This window comes from Chionomys nivalis, chromosome 5, assembly GCF_950005125.1.
Source record: "Chionomys nivalis chromosome 5, mChiNiv1.1, whole genome shotgun sequence".
In the NCBI taxonomy this organism is placed as follows: Eukaryota; Metazoa; Chordata; class Mammalia; order Rodentia; family Cricetidae; genus Chionomys; species Chionomys nivalis.
In genome coordinates, this window is record NC_080090.1 from 2,073,083 (window position 1) to 2,088,505 (window position 15,423).

The 15,423-nt window shown below is 47.1% G+C and overlaps 1 protein-coding gene across 1 annotated transcript in view; it reads left to right on the forward strand.

Annotated features, from left to right (window-relative positions):
* Positions 1–15,423, forward strand: part of Capn8 (calpain 8) — a 73,460-nt gene that overhangs the window by 22,742 nt on the left and 35,295 nt on the right. Inside the window, exons 3-6 of the mRNA XM_057769803.1 lie at positions 11,507–11,625; positions 12,108–12,241; positions 13,812–13,980; positions 14,691–14,774. Coding sequence (XP_057625786.1) covers positions 11,507–11,625; positions 12,108–12,241; positions 13,812–13,980; positions 14,691–14,774 — 506 coding nt within the window. The remainder of the gene's footprint in view (positions 1–11,506; positions 11,626–12,107; positions 12,242–13,811; positions 13,981–14,690; positions 14,775–15,423) is intronic.

Here is a 15,423-nt window from a genome sequence, read left to right on the forward strand (position 1 = left end):
AGATGCTGCTGAGTGTGTGGGGAGCAGACCGCTGATGTGTGGATAACCTGGGTGCCCTCAGGGACCTTCTGCTGCGCTCCTTGCTGGCATCTGTCTCCTGTCTCTTCTTTTGAGGGTACAGGGAAGTCACAGGGCTCCTGGAGAGCCAGCTAGGAACCTCTATCTAATTGTGGCTCATTCCTTTTCTAACCCAGAGAGTTGCTCGGGTCCATGCAGGACTCACGTTCTCCATGTTGGCTTTCTCTATGAGCCAACTGGAATGGAAACAAAAGGGCCCTTGGTCCCCTGCATACTTCAGCGTACCCAGCCGCCTTGTCCCTCCTCTAGAAATTTGAATACCACACCTCACTACTCTCCCTCATTCTTCTTGCTTCTCTGGAGTTGTATTGGTGGGTGGGATCAGGGAGAAAGATGCTCTCTCACACATAGGAGAAGGCTAATCAAGGTATTTACCTGGGCTCTACAAATATCACGCTTCCTGGTTCATGCGACTCCCGTCCATGTTCTATGTCATCTACATAGATGCCCTCTCTGTCCAACCAGAGATAACGAGTTATAGACCACCTAATGAGGGAGGCAGATTCTGAGACTCCTGCTGATATGCAGCCTTGTGTGCTTACACACCAAATGGTCCAGGTAATCCCTTGATGGCCGTAGGAGATGTGGTCAACACACATGTGTGAAGTCGCTGCTGGGATAAAGCTTACAATAAATTCTACAAGTAGGAGTTCACACTAATGATTAAAAATTATAGTGTAGTAAATACAAACCGTAACACAGTCATTTATTATTATCAAGTAGGATGTTCTGTGTATAACTCCATCTGCTAGCCTTTTATAGGACTGGCTGGCCTCTACCAGCAGGCGTAGTGGGCTGTACTAGACTCCAATGGCTTCAGTGTTACTAGGTGACAGGAAGTTTTCAATACCATTATAATTTTGTGAGACCATATGTATAGCATTATATATAATATGTAATTTTAATGTAAATTTCATAAATTGTATATTTGCAGAAATAAAAGCATACATACTTTATACCTGAAAAAGACCATGCCATTGAGTACATTTTATAATATATTTACATACACACATTCTATCTCAGTATCATTTGACTCTGTATGATAAGCTGTAGATCACAGACTCACTAGAGGACAACTCTGAGGCTCACAGGGGGTCAGGATCTGCTTCTGGCCAATCTGCACAAAGATGGCTCCTAGGTTTTAGGGAGCAAGCGACTATAATCTCAGAGTTAACAGGTGTCATACAGCTGCCAAAGGCCAGAGCTGAGTTGGAGCCAGGGGTACCAGGCTGACCCAGGGAGAGAGCAAAGGTGAAGGGTGGCCTCAGAGGACAGTCCAGGCCTACAGGCTGGGTGGGTTCAGAAGTGTCAGGCTTGTCTCCGTTCACAGGAGTGAAAGATGGTGTCTCTGTTGTTTGAAGAGAGCAAAGGGTGACATGCTTGCACAGCTTGAAGAGTCTACTGGAGGTCAAGAGGCCAGCCACCCAAACCAGGTGGACCTGAGCCACACCATGTACTAAGAGTTTTCAGAGAAACGGAGCTTGGAAGCTGGGAGAGACACAAGACACTGCCGGTGGGTGCAGGAGGGAGGAACAGGGCAGGGACTTTCTTTAACTGATAGAAATGTCTTTAGCCACAGAAGGCAGATATGAGGAAAAGTGAGGGAAAGAAGAAAGTGGGTCTCAGAAAAGTCTCATGGTGTTAGGCAAAGATATATCATGAGATTTTGTCACAGTGACACAGGACTGAGGAGAGGTCATTCTGTCTCTCCTCCTTCAGGGTGGGGAGGTTTTCCTCTCTCTCTCTCTCTCTCTCTCTCTCTCTCTCTCTCTCTCTCTCTCTCCCTGTGTGTGTGTGTGTGTGTTTGATTCCCCTGCTTTTCACCCAGAGGACATTTGGAAATAGCTATATTAATTTTTGGTTGTCACATGGAGGCGGGGGGAGTGGGGGATGTCCCTGCAATTGGCATCCATCTTCTACAAGTAAGTCCACTGTTCAACGCTCCAGATGGCTTCCACCATAAAAAACATTCAATCCATAATGTTAACCACACTGCGGTTGGGAACCCCTACTCCAGCTCATTACACTTCTCTTAGAAGAACTTTGCTCACCAAGAGAGCAGCTCTGACAGAGGCCTGGTTCTTGCCTCATACAGCATTGACACATGCCACTTTGTGCTTCTCTGTTGGAGAAAGAGTTCACAAATGACCTAGACTTCAGGACATCCTAGATGGTCAGAGCATGCAATTCAATCACTGCTGTCGGATTCATCCAGAAGTGATGGGCTGAATCGTACGCTGGGGTCTGGAAGGAGCATGAAGCCCACCATCCACCTCCTGCCAGCTTCCGGTCTAGGCAGAGAGACAGAACTTGTCAACAGATGCCAGGGAGGCCAAAAGCAAACAAGTGTCTTAATGTAGTCAAAATGGCATGAATGAAATGCTACGGGTCTGAGAAGGCACGCTCACCAACAGGAGGGAGGAGGGGCGCTCCTGTGACGGCTGAACAGTGGCATGCAGAGCTAAATTAGTGCCCTGTGTGAAAAAACGTTTCAAGCAGCCTCTTGGAGGAAGAGCAGAACAGGCAAAGGGTGCCTCAGCTGTGATAAAATATTGAAGATGAATTAAAAAAAAAACAACAGGCATTTGTAAGTGGGGTCAAAAATCTTTGCATTTTACTTGAATGTGTAATCAGAGAGACTTTTTCTCAGCTATTTTCAGCTTTCTAAGCCTGTCCCAGTGAGAGGGAGGGAGGGAGGGAGGGAGGGAGGGAGGGAGGGAGGGAGGGAGGGAGAAGCTAGGCAAGGGTATCATGACTCTTCCTGTTTTAGGTTCTTATCTCTTTGGAGTACATACTCCTCCTTCAGTTACTCTATGTGAGCGCTCATAATGAGTTGGATGGTTTCTTTGTCTCTTTAAAATTCTGGCTACATTTCAACATCCAGTGTGGTAGTATTAGAAGCTGAGGATGAAAGGAGTTGACTAAATCCTGAAGGTGAAGCCCCTGTGGGTGGGATTAGTGCCCTTGTAAGAGCCTCTGGTGCACCCTCTTCTCCCTTCCATCATTTTGGGATGTGGTAAGGAATCCCTCATTTATGAACCAGGAGGAGATACCAAGTCTGCCTTCCAGGTTATAGACTGGGAGAAATAGACCAGTCCCATTCATAAACCACTTAGCACAATGGGTCTCAACCTGTGGTTGTGACCCTGGGGGGAGGGCAAATGACCCTTTCATAGGGGTTGAATATCACCTATCCTTCATTATGATTCACAATGGTAGCAAAATTACAGGTATAAAGTAGCAATGGAAATAATTTTATGGGGATCACCACATCACGAGGAACTGTGTTAAAGGACTGCAGCATTAGGAAGGTCGAGAACCACTTGGTAGATAGTATTTATATAAGTGGCCCCTCACTTCTAAAATTCTTGTTGCTTGGTAGCTGGATACAGCGCAGGCCAAAGTGATCTGGCAATGAAGATGGACCAGGTGGCTTTTGTACAGCCCACTGTTCTCTTCTGGGTTCTTGCTGACCTCTTGAAGAGGTGATGTCATATTGTATGGTCTCCTTTCCTGGTTCACCAGGGCCCAACAGACTTGACTCAGCTCTATCTGAGTGCCCATGAACTCTGCCCACAGGAAACATCAGTTCTTCAGCTGGTGCCTGACCCCTGAGGCCACCCCACAGCCTCTGCAGGGGGAAGGGTCCGCCCTTCTTTTTCTGTTGGCTCAGGCATCGTGATAGCATCTTCCACTCTCTGTGCCTCAGCACTCATGTCACCATTTGTCCCCTGCCTCTAGATCTCTCAATTGGCAGTGGAACATAGGGACTCTCTGTGTGAGCTTCCTCTTCAAATTGTCTGGGGTCTCGGTATCATTTCTCTGCAAGGCGTTGTGCTTCCCAAGGTAAGGAGGGTCCCTCCTATTGGATTCTAATGTTTACCTCCCCTCTTCTTCCTCCTCATCCACCTGCAGTCTAGAAGCATCTCTACTCTACCTAGTGTTTGAGAAATTCCCTTAAGCTTGAGTTCTTGCTTCCTATATCTTATAATAATGATGGTTTTTAACATATACAGACTTTATTTGTTATCTGTTCATTTATCATTTGGTTTTGCTTGTGCTTTGAGGCAGGCTCTTGCTCTGTTGTCCAAGCTTGTCTCCAGCAATCCTTCTCCCACCTTCCTGAGCACCTGGATATATAAAATGTGTATAGAACAGCAAATCTCTCAGCTACTGTCCCCTATGATCTCCGTGTTGCTAAATGCAATGGTCAATTTTCAGTCTTTAGCATCTCAAATTCGTGTGTAACATCTGCCCCACTGTGAACCTGTCTACTTCACGCCCTATGCCTTTAGTTGCCCAGATGACTCTTGCCCTTACCCTAGCAGCTACTTCTGAGCCCTCTCTTTCCTGTGAGGAACTGTAATTTAATGAGCTATAATTTTGTGGCCACATACTGTGTTCTGGCTGTTACACATCCCATTTTATCACTTAGTGCTCCTCCCAATGAGGATTGGTAACCCTCCTAGTGTGTAGATGGTGACCGGGGGCTCAGGGAGGTGTTGTGTCTTTTTGGGCTCACACAGCTAGTAAAAGGCAGAGACAGGAGCTATACTAAAGTCACAGTTGTATTCATGACAAGAATCGTATTCCTTCGCTAAAACCACCCCCAAAAAGGCTCTAGGAATCTCTTTCTCCTGGCTCTTTCAAAGAAGCACCTTCAACCTTGAGTGGCATTTCCTTCCCAAGTCACATTCTTCATGACACCCAAAGGGGTCACCAACCAGAATCCCTCTCTGTTGACTCTTGGTCTTCACTAAGTCTCCTTTGAAAAGTGGTTCACTGGGTGGCCAGGCTGTTTTGAATGTGAAGACTTTATCTTTAAAAACTTATTGTGGCCGGGCGGTGGTGGCGCACACCTTTAATCCCAGCACTTGGGAGGCAGAGGCAGGCGGATCTCTGTGAGTTCGAGACCAGCCTGGTCTACAAGAGCTTGTTCCAGGACAGGCTCCAAAATACCACAGGGAAACCCTGTCTCGAAAAACCAAAAAAAAAAAAAAAAAAAAAAAACTTATTGTGATGTGTATGAGCCTGCATGAATTTCTGTGCATCGTGCCGTGTAGAAGCCCACTGAGGCCAAACATGGGCATTGGGCACACTGGTACTGGGTTGTGGGTGGTTCTGAGGCAGTAGGTAGGTGCTAGGAACTGAACCCCGGCCTTCTGGAAGAGCAGTGAGTGTTCCAAACCACCCAGCCATCACTCTAGTCCAGAGAACTTTCTCTTACAGACAGAGCTCTTTCTAGAGCGATGGGAACAAGGCTCTTAGGACCCTCGTGTTCCACTCGTGCTTGTTCTGGTGTTTTCACAGACCTGCCTCTCTGCGTTCTGGTGAGGCTGCTCCTTCCCAAGCTTTTTCAGACACCCACAGTCTTACCAGAGCCTTTGCTGCCAGAGACCTAGTAGGGAAGGCTGTCTCCAGTGTGCCCTCTAGTGGGTCTGTTAATGTCCTGTCTGTCATTCACAAAAGACCTTCTAGCTCATTCTGTCCATGGATAGAGAGGCCCTCTAGCTCTCTTCAGTTCAGTCCTGTCTGTTAGTCCTGCTTAGCCAGGCCAGGGGAATCCCAGACTCCTGATTCTTCAAAAGGGAGTTTCCCCCTCTCCTTGGCAATATGTATGGTGTCCTGTTTACATTTCTCTGTCTCTCTGTATGTACCTCTATTGTGTCTCTGTCTCTCTGTATGTGTACCTCTATTGTGTTTCTGTCTCTTTCCCTCCCCACGCCATCTGGATTCAGAACAATTCTTTCCAATTTCTGTAGTTAGGCTAGTCAGTCTCCACTGAGACTCTGGGGTGTGCTGGTTTTGGGGAGGAAAGGCCCCTCAAGAGATGAGACCATTTAGGGGGATTGGAGCCTTTTTTTTTTCCCCAGAGAATGAGTTAGTTTGCCATCACAGGGCAGTGGCCTTCTTCCTCTCCTCTGCAGGCACTACCCTGCCTGACTGCTTGCTGCCACGAGTTAAACAGCATGAGCCATTTGCTGGTGTCATGCTTTTAGGTTTCCCAGACTCCCAGAACCGTGAACTAACTGGAGCCCTTTTCATTAGAAATCACCGAGGCTCAGGTCTTCTCTTCAGTAAGGAAAAAAAATAAGCAGAGATGCCTGTGTTGCTGTCTTAGCCTCATGTCCCTCTGCAGTGATAAAATACACTCCCAAGACCATCTTTAAGGAAGGAAAGGTCTATTTGGCTATAATTCCAGGTTCCAGTCCTTCATTGTGGGGAAGACAGGACAGAAACCTGAAACAGCTGGTCACATCCGCCATCAAGAGCTGAGAAAGGACATATGATTGCTGTGTTCTGTGTTCTCCACTCCCATGCGGTCTAGGGCTCAAAGCCTACTTTGAGAGTGATGTCGTCCACTCTTAGGTTGGGTCATCCCACATCGGTATTATAATCAAGACCCCCCCCACATACACAGAGGCATGCTCACAGACAACCCAGTCTAGACAGTCCCTCACTGACTCTTACTAGGTGATTCTAGACTGTCACATTGACAATTAAAACTAACCATCCCAGTCCCCCAAATGTATTCTTTCTGTTCCCCGAAACCTATCTATGCTTGTTGGGGTAGAGGGAGTGCCTGGGCTTCCTCAGCATGCTCCCCCTCCCTTTTTCTGTGATTGAAGTCCATATGCAAATGTTATTCTGTAATTCCATACTCCATGATCCCTTGTACAGATCAGCCGGACATCCCAGCCAGATTTTCCAGAGCATTGCCAGGGCAACCAGTGTATAGAATAATGTGCTTGTTTCAACTGCCCCTCGTCCTGATAGTTTAAAGAACTCCTTCAGTGGAGGAGTTCTTTCAGAACCCACTTACAAGGCATACTAATCACCTTGTTATTATATCGGGAAGATGTTGGCTGCAAGCTTTGTTGAACCTCACCGTAGTGGCTTAAACAAGTGGGGATGGGAGGCTGATATCCCTTTTGTGACAGGAGTCTGGAGGTGGGGAGCCCTGGGCTAGTTCTTAGAAACCCAGACACTCGGGGCTTCCCCTGTGTTCTCTCAAGTGTGTTGACTTTCATCCCACGCTGTAGCCCTGGGCTTCTGAGAAGTCTCTGGATCTCCAGGCGTAAGACGGACTTCCTAGATAAGATAAGGGAAGAGTGGCGGGCAGAAAGATTCCAGTAAGCAAATCTGCCACACTCCAGCAGGAAAGTAGGTGCTTTTACCAAATTCCCACTTACGTTCTTGGGAATGCTGACCTGTGGTGACCACTAGCTGGGAGGTGGCTGGAGAGAAGACGGTTTGTCTGTGGAGACATTTCCAGGCTTTCTTGTCTACCGCATCTGCCAACAAACATAGATCCCACAGCTTCAAGACTGTTTTTGTAAATCAAAACTCTGCTCAAAGATCAAGGCAGGCCCCTCAAACAAGTGTCTGAGGTGTTTTGCACAGGGGAGTAAATGTCTGTCGTTACAAGAGTGCCTTTGAGAGGAAGCACATTCGGGCACTTTAGAAAAAGCTTCCTATGAAGAGGATCCACTCGCACTTTATGCCGTAATGGGCCTGGGTCCAAACTCTACACCTATGACATTCTTTTGTGCTTACTGCAGCAGCCGGGTGGACCCCAGAAATGTCAGGTGTGAGGAAGAGAAAGAAAATATTAAACTCTTTCTTGGCTGGGCAGACCTGTTAGATGTTGGCCGCCGAGGGATGTTTTCTGGCATGCTTTACTGGAGTGTCTAGGAAGCGCCTGAAATGGGGTTTGCAGCAGCTTAGATTGGGATTGGGAATCTTCACAACAGAAGGGAGCCTGGCCAGTTTCCTTGAGCAGCCACCTGCTTCAGAGACACCCCAGAGCCTTCAATCTGTCTCTTCCCCAGAGACTGTGCCTGTCTCGCCTGCTATCTTCTGCCGCAGAGTTTTGAGTAGCCAAGAATCTTGGTGTGGTGCAGGTGTTTACTGTGACATCTGTGAGGCTCAATGCCTGGCCCTGTTTATTTCATCCCAGGCCTGGGATCTCCAGGTACAAACATGTGTGGGTGTCATTGTTGACTCCAAAAGGACAGCACATGATTCATGAATTCCTTTGGTGATTTGCTGGCTTGTTTTTATTTGTCAAAAATTTACTGGGTCTCCTCTGTTTGTCAGCTATGGCTGGGGATGCTACCAGGAGAGACTCCTGTGTCCCTGCTTGTCAGGAAGAGATCAGAGAGGAACAGGAATGAGAGATAAGTGTATCAGGTGGCCTTGGCAGGAGCTAGGAGCCCTGTGGGAGGGAGGGCTTGGGAGTTCAGGGTTTGGGGTTAATCGTGGAACCTCTGTGTGAATGGATTCAGGAGTCCGGTTTGTGCACTGACTGTGGTCAGTTGAGAGGAATAAATGAGGTCTCCAGAACACAAAGAACAAATGTGGCATCTTCTGAGCAGAACTCAAGGCAGGTTTCGTGGAGATGGTGAAGACCGAACTGGCCAGGTTACAGGAAGCATTGCACAGACAGAAGGAACAAATAAGGAAAGGGAGACAGGAAAATGAGCAGGGTTCACTCTGTGCTTTCCAAGTTTGCCTGAAAGCTAAACTCACGGTGGGGAGACCAGGCAGGTAGGGCAGAGTCACTCCGGGAAAGGTTTGTATTTTGTTTCTAAGCAAAGAGAGGCCGAGAAATGGCATTACTATACAGAGTTCACAGGAAGAAACTGAGCTGAGGAGAACCAGGTAGGGAGGAGGCAATCTGTCTCCATCTTGGGAAGTTGCTTGTTTTACCCCTGCTGAAGTTTTCTGCAGCAAGGAGCAGTGTGACCCAATGAGTTCACACAAGTGCTGTCTTCACGCTCACCCTGAACTTCACCTTGAATCCAGATAACCAATCTGAGGGATATAGTGCTTGCTGGTAAAAAATCAGGTCACTTCAAAGATCAGAAAAATCCTTCAAAAAGTGTGTGTGTGAGTGTGTGTGTGTGTGAGAGAGAGACAGGGAGGGTAGGGGGAGATTGAAGGAGAAATTAGTTTGGGATGTAGTCTTGAGCCTCTGTTTTTGAGGAAGGTTGGGCTGACAGTGGGATGGAGCTCCTGCTGGTGGTGACAGACCCTCAGAGGTGGGCCTTGGGTCTTAGTTTGACTAACTGCTCAAGCAGTCTGACTGTGAAACACCAAGTGGGTTCATTGCTGGGCTGTGGAAGCAACTTTATTTAGTCCCACAGTTAAAACGAAATATAAAGTTAGAAAAGGACCTGGATAACCTTTAAATGTTGCCAGGCTTTTTAATCTGAAAGTACATAGGGAAGGTTAAGCATATTTATTTATTTATTAGAATATCTTTTCTCTATTATTTGACAATTTCATATATGTACATAATGTCTCTTGGTCATATCCATCTTAACTCCTTTCACTCTTCCCAGACACTCCCCAACACATCCCTCTCATCTTCATGTCCTGCCCTTTCCTTTTTTAGATTTATTTTATATATATGGGAGTTTGCATGTGTGCCCTGTGTTGTGTGTGTGTGCGTGTGTGCATGTGCGTGTATGTGTGTGTGTGTGTAATGCCTTTGGAGGTCAGAAGAAGGTATAGAATCCCTGAAACTAGAGTTAAGGAGCGTTGTAAGCTACCATGTGGGTGCTGTGAACTGAGTCTGGATCCTTTGTAAGAGCAGGAAACTACTGCTCTTAACTGCTGAGCCATCTCTCCAGCCTTCTCTTTCCCTCCCTCCTTCCCTCCCTCCCTCCTTTTTTCCCTCTCTCTTTCCCTCTTTCCTTCCTTCCTCCCTTTCTTTAACAAATATAACCCACGGAGTCTAACTAGTCCTGCGTGCTGATGGTTGAGTGACCTTGTCGGCTTGACTTTGTCCAGGCCTTGTGCAGGAACCAGAGTGTTGGGACTTCATGAAGGGCAAGGCTACGCTGTGTCTAGGAGCCAGCATTCCACAGCACTGTCCTCCACCTTCCGGCTTGTATATTCTTTCTGCCCCACCCTTCACAGCGCTTTCTGAACCTTGCTGGGGGAAGGAGTGATATATGCATCCCACTTAGGACTGAGGACTCACTGATCTTGTAGTCTCAGCACTTTGACCAGCTGAGTCTGCGCTGGTGCCTACTGCAGAAAGGGGCATCTCTGGCTAAGGTTGAGAGGGCCTAATGCTTCACGTGGGGACAGTGATGCCTGGAACACTCAAGGAGGTGTTAGAGCAGAAGGTCCAGATGAGTAAGAGAGACAAGGACTGCTTCACTAAGCCCCAGACTCCTAGGGCCTGGGGTCTACAGTGCAGCTGGAAAGAGGTAGGATTGGGCAGTTTGAGGGAGTATTGTGTTATACAGTGTGAGGGACACTAAGGACATTTTGCCCTCAGACTCTGCAGTCCCATGAACACATACATAGGTGTGAGCAAACTTATATAGCTTCTGGGACATTTGCCCCTCCCACTCAGCAGGTTAAGGTGAGCATGTAGTGTCTGGGCCTGTGAGTCATCATTTGATGTTGTCACTGGGAGTCAGCGATGCTGTCTCGGGAGGTGACTTTCAGGGGCCTGAGAGGTCTGTCTCACACAGAAGGGAGTTTTCTATCTGCTTCTAAATTTACTCAGACGTTCAAAGTGACCAAAGCAAGCCCTGGGTTGTTTAACCTCTCTTGACTTCCGTTTCTTTTGCTTCAGAATTATGATGATTTCATGCTAATCAATATCTCAAGGGTATTATAACCAAGGCTCTCATGGTGAACTCTGAAATATACAAGGATCATTATACTCCACACAGATCATGGAGAATCAGCTATCATTACCCAAGGCCATTCTGGGACAGGATCGATCACTCACTCCCTTGCTCGCTCGCTCACTCACTCCCTCGCTCGCTCACTCGCTCACACACCTATGTGCTCCTGCATAGCTTCAGTGTTTCACCCACTCAAAGGCTGACAACGAAAGGAACAAGAGGACAGTTCCTTTCTCTCAATTTCCATTCTACTGATTGGAAGCCCAGGAACTGTGAGTGGTCGGCACGCAAGGCACAGCAATCGGATGAACAGAGCATTTCCAAGTCTGAGTAAAGCCCTCCCTGTGAGACCTCAGGAGGGGAATGTGTGTGCACTTCGGTCATGAGAGTGGCGTTGAGCTCTTTGCTTGACTGTGTCCTTCCAACACTCCGTGCCAGGCCCCAAACCCAGTGTGACGATACTAATAAGTGACCCTTAGGCATCCGTGCTCCTCTGATGAGGTGGGAGAATTAGCCAGGTCCACCGGCCTGTTCGCTTTTCTGGCATGCATAGACACAGCACCAAGCAGAGAAGCAGAAACATAGAGGGCCTCTCACCAATACCAATTCTGTCGGCCTCTTGAACTCCGATAAATACTTTTCTGTTGTTTCTACATAACCCATGCTCGGTAATTGTATTACAGCCAAAGTAAGTCTACAGTAGACATGAACTCTGGAGTAATGGGGACAGTGAGGGCCTGGCCTGACTGGCTGTTGTCTCCTCTGGTTCATTGCAGGTGACTGTTGGCTTCTGGCAGCCATTGCCTCCCTCACCTTGAATGAAAAACTGCTTTACCGAGTGGTCCCCAAGGACCAGAGCTTCCAGAAGAACTATGCGGGCATTTTTCATTTCCAGGTATTAGGCCTTGTTTGGTACCTTTGCCATCACTTTTGTATCTTATCCAAATCTGTGTGATCAGAAACTCTGGAAGTGAGGCCAATACTGACGTCAGGTCATTCCTCTGGGTGATTTGTGCACACGCTCCAGTTTGAGAGCCATTCCTTTGTACATCTGTTCTACCAAACTCATTCTCTTTCCTTCTTCCTCCAGGCCATGGGCCATGAGGGACTCACTCTGGACTAAGGACCAGGAGATACCAGACTGAGTCACTCGCTTTGGCTGCCTGGGTGATACTGAGCAAGCTTTCTTCTCCATAGACTCAAAGAAAGACTAAATGTTTCTTGGTGCCTGTGGATGAGGTGTAGACCCTCTCAGGGAGTTTAAGCTTCATAAAGCCCAGAGACTAGCTCACTGGCAGCGGGGATCCCAGACAAGGAGTCTGCTGAAGGACCTCTCTCTGCTTCTGCGTGTGATACAGGTTGTTTTCCCATCCCTAGTTCTGGCAGTACGGAGAGTGGGTAGATGTTGTCATTGATGATAGACTGCCCACCAAGAATGGACAGCTGCTCTTTCTACACTCAGAAGAAGGCAATGAATTCTGGAGTGCTCTCCTGGAGAAAGCCTATGCCAAGTAAGTGAGATGGCGAGGAACTGGAAGACCCTGGGGCCTCCCTGAAGGCGCTTGTCTGCCTTCCTACTCAGGATGCGATGGCCAAGTTTTCCCAACACCCAGACAGCCATAGGCCAGAAAGAAAGCATCCCTCTCAAGAGAAGAGGATATTTGGGCTGGGAATTTAAAATCTCATCTTTGGGGCTGGAGAGATAGCTCAATGATAGAGTCTTGGGTAGCATGCATAAGGCCCTGGTTCAATCCTCAATATACCATATTATATATATTCATTCTTGGGGCAAAATGAATGAATGTTCAAAATAATGATGATGATGAAGAAGAGGAAAATTATAGAAGGAAGTTTCTGTTTTGCCCAGTCCTGCAGCTGTTCAGTTCCAAAGAAACGCACAGAGGCTTACATTAATTAAAAATGTTTGGCCTATTAGCTCAGGCTTATTATTAACTAGCTCTTACAACTTAAATTAACCCATAATTCTTATCTATGTTTCGCCACATGGCTTGGTATCTTTTCTCAGTGCAGCATTTTCATCTTGCTTCCTCTGCATCTGGGTGGCAACTACAGACTGAGACTTTCCTCTTCCCAGAATTTTCCTACTCTGGTTGCCCCACCTAATACTTCCTGCCTGGCTACTGGCCAATCAGTGTTTTACTGAACCAACATGAATGACAAATCTTTACAGTGTTCAAGTGCATTGTTCCATAGCAGAAAAGAAATGTTTTCAGTACCAAACTGAAGCACTATCAATAAAAAGTCAGAGACAGAAATTGGTGTTCAACCTGAAGATCTGAAAAGCAAAACAGTCAGCATTGGCTCTTACCTCAACCTAAGTCCGAAATGGCTATTCTGCCTCAGGAATCTCAGAACGAGACTGTGTGTGAGCTGTCTCCTCCCACCTTATAATCCTCTCTAGTTCTGGAATTAAAGGTGTGCACCACTGGGGTTAAAGGCATGCACTGCCTGGTTTCTATGGCAAACTAGTGAAGCTACTGGGATCAAAGGTGTGTGTTTCCATTGTCTGGTCTGTAAGGCTGGCCAGTTTGGCTGTTTTACTCCTCTGATCCCCAGGCAAGCTTTATTGACTAAAATACAATTGAAATGCCACTACACCAAACTCAGCAAAGTTTCTGATCATTCCTTGAATGCCGTTTTCCTGACTGACATTCCAAGCTGAAAGGCCTCTTCGAATTAGTCTCATTTGCTGTCACTCCAGTAAATTTCTCGTTCTATTAGGGCAATCCTTAGCCTCAAGGGAAGGCTCCCCGTTCCTATCTGTGCCTGGGCACCCCAGAAACTCAGGCAGTCAGGGCCAATTCTGAAGGGGCTTTGGTTTTGAAAGGGAGTGGGAGACCTGGAAAGGGGCTGCCTGAGGATCTCTTCCTAGTGAAATCCTGGGGCATCTGTCTAAAACAGTGGTCTGTGCTTGTTCTAGGCTCCTTGTCAAAGCTGGCCAAGGTCTTTCCCTGGCCCTCTAGCCTACGTCCTGGCATCATCCCTGTCCATGTCCTGTGATTCCCTTATCAGGTTGCTCATGGCTGTGGATGGTGCTTGTTTTCTTTCTTTTTTCAACAGGCTCAATGGTTCCTATGAGGCGCTTGCTGGAGGCTCCACAGTTGAGGGGTTTGAAGATTTCACAGGTGGCATCTCTGAGTTTTATGACCTGAAGAAGCCCCCGGGAAATCTATACCACATCATCCGGAAGGCCCTCCGTGCGGGATCTCTGTTGGGGTGCTCCATTGATGTGAGCCTCAACTCTTTTCTTTGTCTCTTTTATCTGCTAGCATGATGGTTTATAGTGTTCAGGAATGGTGAAGACCTAATGAGTGGGTGGGAACTAGAGTTAGTCACATTTTAAGATTATATTTTGCTGTTAACTGTTGGAGCCTCTAAATAGTATGGCTAGACTCCTCAAGATAGCACAGCCTCGTCCCCTGGATCCTAGTTCCTATTTACTTATCATCTTTTTTTGCTAAATCATCTTAGTCTTTGAGAAAGCAAATTGGCAGCTGACAATATTTGATGGACTTGGAGATCCCTCAAGAAGAAAGGGCCCAGCCCTGACAGGAAGATTGGGAGTATGGAAAGCCAATGTGGCCTTAGAGATCAGACCTGGAAGCCACCAGCCTGAGGGCCAGTTGTTACCTATCTCCCCAGATGCTCTCTTTTCTGTCTGGATGTCTTAATGGGTAGTTTTGCTTGTTTGCTTTGTTTTGAGGCAGTGTGACTATGCTCTCTGCCACACTCTAGGCTTGGCAGCCACTTGCTACCTGCTTGGCTTATTAACGGGGGTCGTCTAGAGATGGGTCTCTCTGTTTGTGGGTTGTTGCTGCTCCTGCATTCGTCCCACCCAGGAAAATCCTGGTTGTGTGTTGTGCTTTTAGAAAGCAGTATAATGCTGGCTCCAAAGAGGTCAGGGTGAGCCCCCCTGATCAGACTTCTCTCCTTGACCAGGTCTCAAGTGCAGCCGAAGCAGAAGCCACCACCAGGCAAAAGCTGGTGAAGGGTCATGCATACTCTGTTACCGGAGTCGAAGAGGTAGGAAGGGGTTAATGTGAAATCTGGGAAGTCCCAAGCAAGAGTAGGAGGTCACACTGAGAAGTTCTGAGTTGCCTTGGAGCTTTCTTTGCTTACTCAGGGCAAGCTTCTCTCAGGATGCAGAGCCCCAGACAGATGAGCTGTTGATTCGCGTTCATCACAGACAGATGTGCGACTCTTGGCTTCTCAGAGGACTGTCCAAGCTCTATCTCTCTGGTTTCAGCTAAGTTTGACTCTTTTCTGAGACAGAGTCAGAAAAGTCATAGGGGCTATCAGTTAGAGTCTACACACAGCCCAGACAAATGCTCATGTAGGCAAAGCAGTATAAACCTATAGGAGTTCCCTAAAAGAAGAAATGATTTCTACTCCAGTGTTTAGGCTGATATTTAATAGTGAGAAGTCACGTAGCTATTCTTCATTCTCTGGCCCCAACATGACCTGTACTATTTGCGATTTTTATTTTATATGGTCCATCTATATCCAGACAGGAGTTGAATAATTTGGTTTATAGTAAGAAGTATAAATATAAGAAGACAAAAAGATAAAGGTAAAATACATCAACCTAGACAGTGCTGAGGAATGAATTTTCTTTGGGGTTCCGGGTGGTCGTGCAGAAAAAGCCACACACCAAGGACTCCAGCTCTTGCCA